At 40.8% G+C, this 15,440-nt stretch overlaps 1 protein-coding gene across 8 annotated transcripts in view; it reads left to right on the top strand.

Annotated features, from left to right (window-relative positions):
- ZFYVE28 (zinc finger FYVE-type containing 28) overlaps nt 1-15,440 on the top strand; it is a 170,962-nt gene that overhangs the window by 67,298 nt on the left and 88,224 nt on the right. Inside the window, exon 1 of one of the 8 annotated variants that reach the window (XM_075148578.1) lies at nt 10,359-11,035. The exons of the other annotated variants lie outside the window; for them this stretch is intronic. Within the exon in view, the coding sequence (XP_075004679.1) occupies nt 11,030-11,035 (6 nt within the window). The 5' untranslated portion in view covers nt 10,359-11,029. Of the gene's footprint in view, nt 1-10,358; nt 11,036-15,440 lie in introns of those variants that run through there. 8 annotated transcript variants of the gene reach the window in all.

Here is a 15,440-nt window from a genome sequence, read left to right as displayed (position 1 = left end):
TTTCTAGCATCTTACAAAACAGTTTCTCTAAGCAGTTTAACCTTTCCTGTGTAAAGCAAACAGTCACTGGGGAACCTTATGTATAATTCTACGTTATAATATGTTCTTACACATAAACCAACTTTAAATGGTTTTTTTTTCAATGTGCTGCAGTGGTTCAGTAGTTTGTTTTTAAACTGAGCCAAAATAACCATAACAGCTCTTTGTGTGTATAGAAACCAGATGTCAAGATTCTCGGGAATATCTAAATGCCATAGTATTTGTAGTATTTGAACTTCTGCTGATGCAAATGTGAACTGTGTAGGATTAGAGGGTCATCTAGTTTTCTAAAATTATTTTGCAGCTATCATATTAGAAATTTACACGTTAAAACACTTCTGCTTTTTATGGCCATGTACATTCTGATGACAATCTACTAGGATTTTGGGTTTAAGGAAAAAAATTTTGGACCACCAAAAGAATAAACCTGAGCATATATGAAAACTTTCTTCACTGTTTAACAGAGCTCACACATTTCTCTTTCCTTCTCAGTCCTCTGAACTTGCTGCACCATAACTTTTGCCATCATGTCCAGGAGACTCAGTGATTTCAAGGCATTAGGAAAAATAAATCCATCAGTGTATACACTCAAATGAATGCATCCTGCAATATGTTATCTCTAAAACTACTTGCACATAGTACGAGTAATTAAAGTCCACTGACTAGATTATTTTTCTCTCCTGGATGAAAAGCGTCCTTTTCACTTTTCTCTTCTGACTTTCTGATAATCAAAGCAACATATGCTGTAATTGCTGGTTTCTTGATGAATCCATGGTAATAATCATGACCTGTTGGGGTTTTTTTGGCTTGATACAAGAACATTGGTATTGTCTTAAATGAGATATTGCCAACATACAAGTAAGGATTAGGTTTTTTGGAATACATTTAGTATATTCAATGGAGCTGTATTACAGGCAGAATGGAGTTTTAATCTAAGGTTTTTCCATCAGTCATAGGAAAAAATTTGAAAGATAATTCTTACCTTACTGCAGTAGCAGATGGAGTTTCCAGGAGATCCTTCTTTCTTGTTCTGCCAGTTTCTCTCTGCATCGCTGTCCTGTCAGTGGTTTGATCTAAATTCATAGGCTTCTTATTTATATTTGGTGCAAAGATATCAGGGCAAGTTTATGGCATTGGCCAACAAAACCAGGACATCTATCTCCCTAGCCAGTGACTACTAATTTTTCTTGAAATTAACCTTGGTTCTTTACATCTTACCTGTTTTCCTGTGTAAGCTTTTTTGGGATTAAGCCAAGGGTGCTAATCCACGTGGAGTTTGGAGCCATCAGGTATGATGTCAACTTTTCCACTTCAGTCTGACAATTTTTTTCTGAGGAGAAATGACATGTTGGCAGAGGGCTGCCTCAGCAGCCTGGTCCTAGAGGACAAATGGGGGAATCAAGTAGCAAGAGCTTCCATGAATGAACACATCTTGTACTTCAGAAGTATTTTGGCATAACTAAGCCATCTGCTGCACAGAACTGAAAAGTTTTGAAGACAATGTTTGCATATGTTGGTTCCTGGCTATACTTTGCCTTTGCAGAATTGGTCAATTACTTTGTGTTCATGGTCTCGCATGGGGCTGGGCAGCTTTCTCTTGCAGAGGTGTAGTGTCTTTGGATATGACACTTTAAAACTAGACCGGATCCTTAATGCTCAGTTCTCAGGGGAATGTGGCATGATTTGACTGTACAAAACTTTGTTTTTCCTTTGGACTGCTTGGCTTTTTCCTCTCTCTTCCTGGGGTGCTGTAGCTGTTTATGCCGAAGTGAGATTTTTTTCTTGGCATAAGCTGACAGACAAACCTAAGAAACAGTCTGAAAAAACTGCTACTGTTGACTCTCTTCCCAGCTAGGAACTGCGCTGATTTTATGAATGAGGAGAAAATCTTCAGACCGCGTTATCCCTGTCTGGGTGGCATTTCTGGCTGTTGTAGTTTAACCCCAGCCAGCAACTAAACCCCATGCAGCTGCTCACTCACCCACCCCTCCTCCAGTAGGATGAGGGAGAGAATCGGGAGGGCACAGGTAGGAAAAGTTGCGGGTTGAGATAAAAACAGTTTAATAATAGAAATAAAACAAAGTAGAACAGTAATAATAACAATGATAACAACAACAATAATAGAATATACAAAGCAGGCGATGCACAATGCAACTGCTCACCACCCGCCGACCGACGCCCCGTGTGTACCAAACCGCGGGAGCCCCCCTTTTCCCAGACCACGACTCCTAATTATATACAGAGCATGACGTCACATGGTATGGAATACCCCATTGACCAGCTGGGTCAACCATGCTATGCTCCCCACCCCGCCAGCTTCGCATGCACCTGGCAGAGCATGGGAAGCCGAAAAGTCCTCTGTGCAAGCGCCACCCACCAACAACCAAAGCATCAATGGGCCATCAAGGTTCCTCTCATACCAAACCCAAAACACAGCACACCCCGCCAAATCCCCCCCCAGCTACAGGGAAGAAAGTTAACTCTGTCCTTGGATGCTGGCTAGGCTGGGTAAGGATCTAGAAACTTCTGCATGGACTCAGGAAGTTAGGTGGGAATGTGAAGCAATAAACTACCAGCTTAGTCAGGAGACCCAGACAGATTTAATTTGTCACTACCAAGCATGTATATTCATATCTCTTCAAAATATATAAAAGAATATTAGTGACTGGGATGGTAAATTTGTGATAATCTGTGATTGAGAAAGAAGAGCTTTGTAGAGCACTGAATCTAGACTCTTTTGGCTTAAGGGAAAGGGGCACCCCATGTTCTTTAAACAACCAAAGTATAGATACTAAAATTTTAACAGTACAGTGCCCACTATTCTCTGTATGTCAGTGATACTCTGACACTTAGGATGTGTCTCTCCCGATGAACATCTTATTTATCAGATCCTGTACAAGACATGTATTTAGTGGAAGGCCACTTTTTTGAGTATGTAACGTTCTGATTATATTTTATTTCGTGGGATTGTGCAAGCTGCTGTCTCTGGTTAGGGTTGTGTCCCCCTCGAGAGTCAATTCATATCTCGTTTGCTTGCTTGTTTTGAGCCTTTCTAGTAATTTTGAGATAACTGGAGAGAATAATACAAAGCTTAATAAAACCATATGTAGTGACATGTGATGGAAAATCATAGAATCATAGAATCATTAAGGTTGGAAAAGACCTCTAAGGTCATCCAGTCCAACTGTCAACGCAACACCACCATGCCCACTACACCATGTCCCTAAGGGCCTCATCTACACGTCTTTTAAATACTTCCAGGGATGGTGACTCCACCACTTCCCTGGGCAGCCTGTTCCAAGGCCTGACCACTCCTTCAGTAAAGAAATTTCTCCTAATGTCCAGCCTAAACCTCCCCTGGCACAACTTGAGGCCATTTCCTCTCGTCCTATTGCTTGTTACTTGGCAGAAGAGACCAACACCCACCTCGCTACGACCTCCTTTCAGGTAGTTGTAGAGCGCAATGAGGTGTCCCCTCAGCCTCCTCTTCTCCAGGCTAAACAGTCCCAGTTCCCTCAGCCGCTCCTCATAAGACTTGTGCTCCAGGCCCTTCACCAGCTTCATTGCCCTTCTCTGGACACGCTCCAGCACCTCCATGTCCTTCTTGTAGTGAGGGGCCCAAAACTGAACACAGGATTCGAGGTGCAGCCTCACCAGTGCCGAGTACAGGGGCACGATCACCTCCCTGCTCCTGCTGGCCACACTATTTCTGATACAGGCCAGGATGGCGTTGGCCTTCTTGGCCACCTGGGCACACTGCTGGCTCATGTTCAGCCAGCTGTCAACCAGCACCCCCAGGTCCTTTTCCTCTGGACACCTTTCCAGCCACTCTTCCCCAAGCCTGTAGCGTTGCCTGGGGTTGTTGTGGCCGAAGTGCAGGACCCGGCACTTGGCCTTGTTGAACCTCATACAGTTGGCCTCAGCCCATCGATCCAGCCTGTCCAGGTCCCTCTGCAGAGCCTTCCTACGCTCGAGCAGATCAACACTCCCGCCCAACTTGGTGTCATCTGCAAACTTACTGAGGGAGCACTTGATCCCCTCATCCAGATCATTGATAAAGATATTGACCAGGACCGGCCCCTGTACTGAGCCCTGGGGAACACCGCTCGTGACCGGCCGCCAACTGGATTTAACTTCGTTCACCACAACTCTCTGGGCTCGGCCGTCCAGCCAGTTTTTTACCCAGCGAAGAGTGCACCTGTCTAGGCCGTGAGCCGCCAGCTTCTCTAGGAGAATGCTGTGGGAGACAGTGTCAAAGGCTTTACTGAAGTCCAGGTAGACCACATCCACAGCCTTTCCCTCATCCCCTAGGTGGGTCACCTGCTCATAGAAGGAGATCAGGTTGGTCAAGCAGGACCTGCCTTCCATGAACCCGTGCTGGCTGGGCCTGATCCCCTGGTTGTCCCGGACATGGCTCGTGAACACCCTCAAAACGAACCGCTCCATGATCTTCCCCGGCACCGAGGTCAGGCTGACCGGCCTGTAGTTCCCCGGATCCTCCTTCCGGCCCTTCTTGTAGATGGGCGTCACAGTGGCAAGCCTCCAGTCATCCGGGATCTTCCCCGTTAACCAGGACTGCTGGTAAATGATGGAGAGTGGCTCAGCAAGATTCTCTGCCAGCTCCCTCAGTACCCTCGTGTGGATCCCATCTGGCCCCATAGACTTGTGAACGTCCAGGTGGCATAGCAGGTCGTTAACTTCTTCCTCTTGAATTATGGGGGGTTTATCCTGCTCGCCCTCCCTGTCTTCCAGCTCAGGGGGCTGAGTACCCTGAGGATAACTGCTCTGACTATTAAAGACTGAGCAAAGGATGCGTTGAGTACCTCAGCCTTATCCTCGTCCTTGGTGGCAACGTTCCCCCCCCCCCGCATCCAATAAAGGATGGAGATTCTCCTTGGCTCTCCTTTTGTCATTAATATACTTGTAAAAGCATTTTTTGTTGTCTCTCACGACAGTGGCGAGGTTGAGTTCTAGCTGGGCTTTTGCCTTTCTAATTTCCTCTCTGCACAACCTAACGAGATCCCTGTACTCTTCTTGAGTTGCCTGCCCCTTCTTCCAAAGGTGATAAATTCTCCTTTTTTTCCTGAGTCCCAGCCAGAGCTCCCCGTTCAGCCGAGTCGGTCGTCTTCCCTGCCCGTTCTTCTTACGGCACATGGGGACAGCCAGAAACATGGTGGGATGAGTCTCACGATTGGAGTGCTGCAATGGATGGCTATAAGCTCTTCAGAAGGGACAGGCGAGGAAGGAGAGGTGGAGGGGTAGCCCTGTATGTTAGGGAGTGCTTCGACTGTCTAGAGCTCGATGGTAGTGATGACGAGGTCTGAAGAGAACTATATTGGGTTTTGGGGTTTGTGTTTTTTTTTTTTTTTTAATTTTAAATCATTGTATTTCATCCAGCTAAAATGCTGCTAGTGCCTTAGACAACCTCTTGTAGCTGAGGTCTTACCACGATACCAGAATCATATGTCTTTACTGAAGAGGATCCTGTTACGATAAGAGATTTGAATTTTGTGTGTATGTTTGCTGTAGGATTTCCTGCCCCCAGCTGTGGGCTGGCAAGGAGAGGGTTATCCTTAATATGTAAGTAACTTACGCACAAAAACATTTCTTATAATTACATATAGTGAATATGTACCATGTTTTATTACGGTTTTATTCCTTAACTTTTCCTTCAGATAAATGTAACTTATTTCTCTCTAGGCTAGACATGCTAACAACAAAACAGCCTTGGGGATAATAGCAGGTTTTGGGGTGAATATCCTAAATTTGAGTAGATTAGTGTGAATACAGAACACTAACCTAGAGTACAATTCTGGTTTGTGGCCTGATTTTTAAAATTGACACAGAAAAAAATACATGTTTGAAATTAATTGTGGTGTAAAGTGCCATAAGTGTCTGGTTTGTCTTACTCCCTCTGAAAGAAATCTGGTGCTCTCGGTCCCATCCTCAGTTGGCATGTTGCTTTTCATGAACTGTTGCTCTCAACGTTAGTACTGTTTTTTGGGAAGTAACTTACCTCCAGCTAAAAATAGTCACTGGAGTGTCCCTCCAGTAGTATTTTACTTTGTCAGATCATTCACAGCACGAATGCCTTGGTTCTTTGGTGAGGGGCAATGTGCTTTGTATTGGCAGGGTGAAGAAGGTTGGAAGAGTGCCATAGAAAGACTTGGAGGTACAATGCAGGGATGCGCTTCATACGTGTGGAGAGAGATGGTTCAGCGAGCGAGGAAGACCAGTCTGCCAAAACAAATTCATATGTGCTGTGGCTGCACGTAGTCTAGTTGCATCTGGCTTCTAGCAGCCTGAGAGAGACTTTGAGGTGTTCCAGAGAATGAGTGAAAAGCTTGCTTTATATAGTTTCAACCGTTTTGCTGTAGTTTTACTGTTAGGCAGTAGGTTTTTATGATAACTGCATTCTGGCTGCAACATTTTTTTGGAACCTGACATGATTGAGTTTGTTTGGTAAAGGCAATGTCTTTTCCAAATTGCGGTCTCCTGCATTGAGTGATGCTTGTGGTGAGGTACACTAAGGTAAGGCTTTATTTGTAGCATCATCCATTGCAAGTCAGAATAAATTCCTCAGTATGTGAAATGAAATGTATGAGAGTCACGTTGTCCTCTGCTACAATTCATTGCTGGAGTGTGTAACGGTGCTCTGCTGGAGATTTTTCTCATCTGTTGCAGAGGGTGATACATGGGTAGGAATGTTGAATCAGTGTTGGCCTGAGCAGAATGAAGAAAAAAAGAACTTTTCTGTTTAAATTCTGATTTTCTTTTCCAAATTCTTTCATGCAGCGTATCTTGCTGTAAGTGCTGTACAAGTTTTTATGTAATAATATGTCCAGAGAGAAATTAAGTGTATAAGAGAAGTTCTCCCATTTGTTCCTTGTTGGGACTAACAAGGCTTTGATGGGGCACCTGGAACACTGGGTGGAGTGCAGGTCCAGCTGGGGCAGTAACATGGAGCCACACATGTACTACATGAGGAGCAGATGGCACCCTGATAATGGTGGGGTGGCAGACCACAGCCTCATATGGCTCCTTCGTAGAAATTTGGGGTGTATAAGACAGGCTCTTTATGTACGCATCTGCTCTTAAAAAGTGCTAACAGCTTTATGGTAAGAAACATATACAACCATTAGGAACTCTAGCAGTCTCCTGGTTTTCATGTTTTGTCTAATGAAATTATTTCCTGGGAAATGAAGATGTTTGTAATGGCTCTTCTGGTAATTTGGCAAGTCTCACTTCACAGGTAATGTAGTTTTTCCTTTATGGAATAAAATAACTTGCATAGCTTTCCTGAAATTTTCTTTTACAAAGACAATTATATCTATAGAAGAGCTGTTAATGTAATTTTCATAATTCAAGTTGCCTCATTTACTCTAGGATTTATCTTGTTAGGAGGCCTGCATTTGTCATAGCTTTAAAAGTTAGCTTTGGGATTTGACGCTCAGAAGTTACCAGTGAGAAGGGCTGGGTTTACTTATGGAACTTGAAGATGCTTTTCAAAGAGGTGAGGTTTGTGTTGGGCTTAAATCCATCTTTTCAATTATATCTTTCTTTCCTATATTTGTCCTGTTCTCGACACTAGTACTGGGTTTAGCTTCTGTCTAAGCCTGGGTGCTTCTATTTGTGCTTTTTTGTATCCTGTACTTCAGATTTTTATTGCCTTCCTCGTCGCAGTGCTTAAGCATTCAGTGACATGTTGAACAATTGCTACTATATTTCACATGTGGATTTTGTGTAATCTAAATGCAGAAACTGCCTTTCTCAAACTGGTCTTTCTGAAACAATCTGCATTCATATACCTCCTGGAAATTAATTTTTGCCATAATTTTTGACAGATTATTTTGCTATATATGGAATAAATATATAAATGCATATCCCCGAAATGAGTTGTCATGTTGTCATCAGTCAGTACTTTTACCATCTTACTGCGATTACACACGCACACACCCTGTAGTTAATGTCCTTTCCTTTGTATTAGGTTGTATTGTGACCTGACTAGTCTTTAGACTATTGTAGGTAGTAAAATGAACAATCGAACAGTAGCTGCTTGGAGAGTAGAAGTATAATACCAGCTTGATTTACGTTGCTATGTTTTCAGTCCATTTCAAAAACGTAATTGTGTTTTGCTGAATATAAATAATCTTTGATACCCCTCCAAAATATATGCATATCCCCAAACTTAATAAATTCTAGGCTACATTCTTCTGCCTGTCATCTCAAGCTGATAAATTTTGGACTTCCTTTTTCTCTCAAATAAGTAAACAAAAAAGTAAATGAATAAAAATTGTTTCTCAACACATACTATAATTATGGATGTTAGTCATGATTTTGAATGGTGTTTGTGTTCACAGTGCAATTTTGGAATGCGATAACATCATCCTCTGAAGTTAATGTGTCTTCCTGAACAGAGCCTTTAATTGGATATATTCTATTTTAACCTAACTTGTAATGATTTTCTATGTATATCATCAATAATTACAAATAATATAAATTATATCAAGGAAAACAAATAGCAGGTACAAAAAAAACTGAGTTAAATTATATTGATGTGTATATTTCTCTATCAGTCTCCACTACATTTTCTTTGAAAGGGAATGCTGTATTTCACCTATATTTTGATAAGGAAAAACAGTATAGCTTTAGAAGTTGTAAAATATTCAGTACATGAGGAAACTGTTGCCTGAGTAGTTAAGCTAACTGCTTGGAGGAATAACAAAGTATTTTACTGTAAGACTTTTCAATTAATTGCTTTGAGTGTGTTTGCAAATTGCCACAAAAGTGCAAAATATGGGTCTCCTTTAAGTATTTCTCTGCAGCTGCTTGGTTCATATATATTAAAAGTGGATTTTCTTATATTTAATAATGCCTTGAGATTTTTTTTTAGATCATCATTGGTAGTCCCTGAAGTTCTGCAGGCGTTTGCAGTCTGCAGGCTTGCCCATTTTGTACATTGAAAATTAAAGCAGAGCTGTGGCTTGGGTCTGGTGCAACAGTAACCGCTGCTGGAGGGAACAAAACTGAAACGGCTACAGGTACTGGAGCTAAATTCGGATGCAAGGAAGCTTGTCTCTAAGGTAGCACTAAGGGCAAAAAAGAGTTGTGTGTTTTTTTTTTTTTAGTTCAGTACGTTTGAACAGATGTGTCTCACCTTCGGAAGGAAATTGTACTGCCATGCTCATGGCAAATCTAGAGGGATCTTTCTGCAGCTCTCATCTTTGAACCTTTGAGTGGAACAACCAAGTATTCGCTGGAGGGGGACTTGTCTGGTTCAAGCAAAGACTGCAATGGGGAAAGTACTTCCAAGTTCTGACCTCCATTTTGCATTTGTTACGCAAAACAGAAAGGCTTGAGCAGGAAAAAACTGAGGGATGGGAGGTAAAAATTGTTATTTTTTCCTGTTTCAGAGCAGATTCACATGTTTTAGGCAAGTAATGTGATAATGTGACTGTAGGCAGGACAGCTGTATAAGTCAGGCTGGATGCAGCTATTACCATCTATTTTCAGAGTGGTCTTGAAATTATTGGGAATGATTAAGAACTTTGATTTCAGGAATGTCAGAAAACTTTTTTGACACTTTGATTTGGTGTTGATTATTTTCTTCAGAGAAAAATATTCAGTTTCTCAATTGAAAAGCAATGAATAGCTTTGATCCAAGACTGCATGTATGCTGAACATTCTGTCAAATGCAGTATTCATAGTAAAACCAATCGAACTTTTTAACCTGTTACACCATTGAAATGTAAGCTATAGCTACTCCAGTAGGTGTTCTTCCCTAAGGCTTTGGAAGCACTGGAATTCTTTGCCCCATTACATGTGAAAAAATCATGAGTCTGCCTCTGATTTTGGTATGGTCCCTAGTTAGTGTTCGTTTCTGGAGTCTGCCTGGGGTGTAGAGCCTGTGTAGAGCAGTGGTGGTAGAGAAGGAAGTTCAGCTGTGGTGGTGTCTCCTGATGAAGACCTGCAGTAGGTGTCTACATTGAAATTGAAGTGAATTGTACATGTATGAGTTAATATTTTCGCATTACTTAAGCATGCTTCATTTTTCAAAGATCAGATTTCTTTTTTTGGTGTCTCCAATGTAGTGTTCTTTTTTGATGCTATTATCAAATATAATAAAGGATAACTAGTTTGAATCATATTCTTGCCAAAGCATTGTAAATATTACAATAAGCATTACTGGTAATGCAATTCCTTTTAACAGTGGTTCTGCAATTAATGCCTTTGTCTCTTCTGTCATTTAGTGTACTAGGGAAAATACTTGGCAACGAGAAGTTTGCAGAATGCATTTGGGGAGAACCTGAACATGTATAGTTATAATGTGAAAGTGATATTGCTGATCAATAAAGTGTAATAGGCAATAGGCTGTACGTATTGTAGCTTTTCTGAAAGCTGTTTTTGGGAATGTGGGAAAAGAAGCATCTCTTCATTAAATAGGTAGTACCATAATTGTGTTGGTTTTTTATACTTTCCTAAACAGGCAGCAGTCAGGTCTGAGAAACTTGATCTTGCCAGAAGAGACAATATATGATTTTTAGATCCTTGTATGAATAACTAATATGGAGTGACTAGAGGGTTTTGGGTTTTTTTTCTTTTTAATTTTCCCTCTCAATAAATGAATATAGAACTGTCCATCTTGAGAAAATATATACCGGAAAAGCATTCATGTTTGTACTTAACTTCTGCTTAGTTTTTGTGCCTTCTGTGTCTTGATGTAAAAGGAACTGGGTTGGGGTGGGGGGGATAGCTGAAGACTGATACAGCTTATCCAACATGCATGCTGATGAGGAGAAATGGTCAAACTAAAACTGTATGCTGAGGTAGCACAGAAAACAGGAATAGCTGTACAAACCCCTTTGTTTCCCAGGAGATATTTTCTGCATGACCAGGAGACCAAGGACAGACTTTGAGGATATTGTCTGAAAAGACCCAGGAATGCCTCATTGAGCAAAAAGATTCAATTTAGCAGGGGGTGGGAGCAGAGATGCAGGTGAGCCTTGTCCCATGCACTGTCATCCAGTTAGTTTACTGTCTTTCCAGCAAATATATGCTTTTTGTGTACTTGAATATATTTTTTTGTTGATGAACTGTTTCAAAAGTTTTTAGCATGGTTTGAAGTCTGTGCGGTCCTGCTGTTGGTCTGTCTGGTGCCTTTCTCTTCTCTCTCTTCTTGCCCATCTTCTGGTAATTTTCAAAGCCACCATTCATGTTCAAGCACACTTGGAAAAAGGATACTAATCTCAGTATCAAGTCCTTAAAAGCAATGAAGTTCCTAACAGTTCCCTAAAACTTTAGGTAGGTCCCTTCATAAAAGGAGGTGGGGACTTTCTGCAGAAAGAGATGGTGTTTAATGCTCTGACAGAAGGACTGTGTCTTGAGTGCATTTGTTATTAGACATGGATGAATCTCCACAGGTAGGTGCTGTGGTGAGCACAGGACAAGATAGGTGGTGTGGTGAGCACAGGACAAACATCAACTGAAGCTTGCTATTATCTGGAAAACAGAATAGGAAACCCAGTTTGACTGATGATGGCACTCAGAAAGCTACTTGTTTATATGATTTAGCTGAAATAGTGGAAATAAGATCAAAAGATTTACTTATGCAGACATTCATTTGAAGTTATTGTCAGAAGGCAGAAGCTGGGAAAAGTTTCTGTGCTGAGGGCTGTAAGAGCAGTTTTTTTCATCACTGGGCTTGAACAGATGTGTTTTGGAACAAAGTTCTGATGAAATCTTTTTGTTGCAATGATTGATTGTGCTAGTGATATGATGCCAAGGTAGTTAAATCCTGAACATCTGGCAAGGTGTTCAACCTGAGCTTATTGAAAGCCTCCTACAAGGCAAATGAGATTATGTATGAGCAACTTTCCACAGATGATTGTGCTTTTATTAAAATACGATACGGAACACCTCAGGCTCATCATAAGCAAGTTTGCTGAGGCAAAGAAAAATAAAGATGCACTTCCAATATGAAGAAACCTAAGGAATGTGCTATGCCTGTTACTACCTGAGAAAGACTATGGAGTAACTCTTTTATCATCAGCAGGCTTGAACTCGTTGCTGGGTCAGGTTTCCCTCTTGTTAGAGTTTTGTCTATGCCCTGATTAACTAAGACATGTATTTCATGATCCAGAAGTAAAATGCTGTATGTGGCAGATTGTTCAAAACAAGTCGGTACTGAACAGCAAGGCAAAATTGGCATTCTACTAGGTCTGCTAAGCATGAGCAAAATACTGGAACTACAGAACTGGGAGGAAAAAAAAATCCTATTAGGATATGTGCGTGCTAAAACAAGATGGAGCTGAAAAGAGGCTGCAAAGCAATTCTTCAGCTGCATGAAGTGGTTTTTGTTTAGGTTTTTTTATTGGGTTTTTTGGTTTGGGTGTTTTTTTATTTACAATAGAAGTCTGATTCTGAAAGGAAAAATGGGTATAGCAAACTAATAGTTAGAAAGACATTAATGTTGAGGACGTGTCAAAGAGGAGGTCGTTGTTTCCCTCAATGTTTAGGAATTGTTATAAATATTTAGACACCCATAAAACATGTTATAACATAACTATAAAACTATAGGGTTAAAAAGTCCTCTAATGGAGAAAGTTGTGAAGACATGCAGCGTAGTAAGATAGAGGGTTTACATTGTTGGAGGAAAAATAGTTGGGTGCTGCTTCCAAATGCCACACAATTCCTCTGTGTAAGGGGGGGCTGTAGATCTGGAATTGAACGTTTTAATCAACAAGCCCAGGGAGCTAAAGTGGCTATTTTCCTCTTGATAGGTAACAAATCACTAAAAACACTGCAGAATCTATTTTGTTTGAGAAGATATTTAGTGTAATGTTTGAGTTTAAATACAAAAACCTAGGCAAACCTGAAGCAAACTGTATAAAAGCATTTAAGGAGTGGTTTGTCCATTTCGATATGTATCCTGACAAGCTGAATTTGCTGTTTCTAAGTAAATATTTGTCCTTTAAACTTGATGTTCTTGCAGCAGCTGAGAATGAAATGTGATTATCTTAAGGTCAAACTCTGGGAGATTAGCTGCAGGAGGAGGCTTTCGGTAAGTGTTTTACAAGTTCAGTGGGGTGCTGAACCTTGGCTGGCTGCCGGGTGCCCACCCAGCCGCACTCTCACTCGCTTCCTCAACAAGCCAGGTGGAGAAAATAGGATGAAAAAGCTTGTAGGTCAAGATAAAGACAGGGAGATCACTCACCGATTACTGTCATGGGCAAAACAGACTCAATTTGGAGAAGATTAACTTCTTACTAATTAAAAAGAGCCTGCCATAGGCTGGGGGAGGAGGTAGCATTGCAGGTTACACACTTTTCACATGGAAGAAGTGGTTGCTCCTCATGCCTTCTTAGCGTGTTGACTTCCCGAGAGCAAAACCCCTTCGTCTTCCTGAAATCTATCTTCTTTCCTAGAAACTGAAGCTGTGGTTCAGCTGCAGGCCGCTCCTATTCAGCACTCCTATACGTGTCCGAAAGCTTAAGTAATGTGTGTTCAGCATATGCTTATGTACTTCCCCCACAAAATATGGATTTGAGCACATGCTTTTCTAGATTAGTATTATGAACACTCAAAAATAGAAACTCTGTATGGTGACTTAATCCATCATGAGTGAAAACTGACTGCGTGGCAGTCTCAAGTATTTGCTCTTCTAGTTCGGAGTAACCACTATCACATTTTCCTTTTGGGGGGGTTGGTTTTATACGATTCTGTAGGGGAGACAAAGCACTTAAATATGTTTGGGGAGAGTGTGCTAGTATTGCAAAAACTCATCCACCTGATTTCTTTTGTTGTCTAATAAATCATTATCTCACTGACTTTTTTTTGCTTAAGGTGCTGCTAGCATTTTATTGTGTAAACAACTTGTTCACCTGTCTTTTTCGCTTGTGTAATGATATTCTGTACATAAACACAGAGCAGCTGGCAAAGCTTTAACCAGGCTGTAGCTTTTCTCACAGTGCTTGTTTTTTACGAATCCTCATGACCAATTACCAATTGTTGTATTCATCCTTTTTTTTTATGCATGTGTAACACCAGTTTTAGACTTCATTACATTCTACAAAACATGAACGTTGAGGGAATTTTTTTCCCTTTTTTTCCTTAACAGATAGCACTTCAGGTAGTCAGTAGATTAAAAGAAAAAAAAAAAAACCAAACAAAAAAATAAAACCAAACAGAGCCCCTAAAACAACTGCGTACTTGGGATAGCAGACTTCCTTTCATTTAATATTTTTGCTACTAAAAATTATGACATTTGAATTTAACTATCAGAAATTTCGGCTCACCTGCCCGTTAGAGAATGATTGTTTCTTATTGTTATTTATTAGCATTTGGAAATCAATGAAAAATTCAAACGACCTGTCCAAAAGAATGATGTGAGTACATTTGCTTACATGGGAGGTGAAAAATGAACTGATGTAACAACTTGCTGGTATCCTTTTCTGAAGGAATACCCTTAAAACTTTGGAACTTGTCATCTGCCAGTTAAGCCTACTAGTCCAAATGTGACTGGTGTAGTCAGTTTTCAATTGGATACATTTCTGTCACTGTAAGTCTGTTATTTTTTACTGGCAATTAATAAACTTGGGACTTTGCGCCTAAATCCTATTACTTTTTAACAAAACACTTTTTCCTTCTGATAACATTATGTAAGTCTTCATTAAGTTTAAATAGCTTAAAACTAGTTACATGCAACATCGGTTGTAAGCTTTGAAAATACTACGTTGCCTCATCACTGGCTATATTTAAAATGCTTAGGACCTAATTCTGCTCTGTGGTGCAGAGAACACATTGTCATCTCACAGATGAGTTCTTGTTTTCCAAAATGTTAGATGGTGTTTTCTGTATGCTGCAGAGTAGGAGCGAGTTCTTAACCTCTAGCTTTTCCAAATTCCCACCTCAAAGGGAATGTGCTTTCACTCCTGAAGTCCCTTTTCTGATTTCTGTGCTATGCGGTAATTGTTTGTATTTGGCACTGTCTGGTAATGGCAGCATGTATTTCGGGGAAGGAAAGTTTGAGGTTGATCCTCTTTGTCTGGGTATGTGACAATGTGCTTATTTCCTTTGCCTGAAAATGTAGTAGACAACAGGTTTAGACTGAGAACAACTGGGCCCGCAGTAATAGACATTTATACCACCCTTTCCCTTACTGAAGGCAGAATTAAGGAAGCTACATAAATGAAAGACAGTTCCACTGATGCGAATGCCATGGCCTTTCTCTAAAATTTTTCACTTTGGCCATTAGAGTTGTATTATTAATTGTATCAGAATAGAAATTGTTGAGTAGGCAGTTGATGTTTGTTAACCTTCCTGGCTGAGGAATAGTAGTGTCACGGGGCACCTGCAGCAATTGAAACTATTGCACATAGACTATCACCCAATATTGTCCTGCA

Source organism: Calonectris borealis, chromosome 4, assembly GCF_964195595.1.
Source record: "Calonectris borealis chromosome 4, bCalBor7.hap1.2, whole genome shotgun sequence".
NCBI lineage: Eukaryota > Metazoa > Chordata > Aves > Procellariiformes > Procellariidae > Calonectris > Calonectris borealis.
The sequence above is the reverse complement of the archived record's forward strand: the minus strand, read 5'-3'. Positions and strand labels throughout refer to the sequence as shown.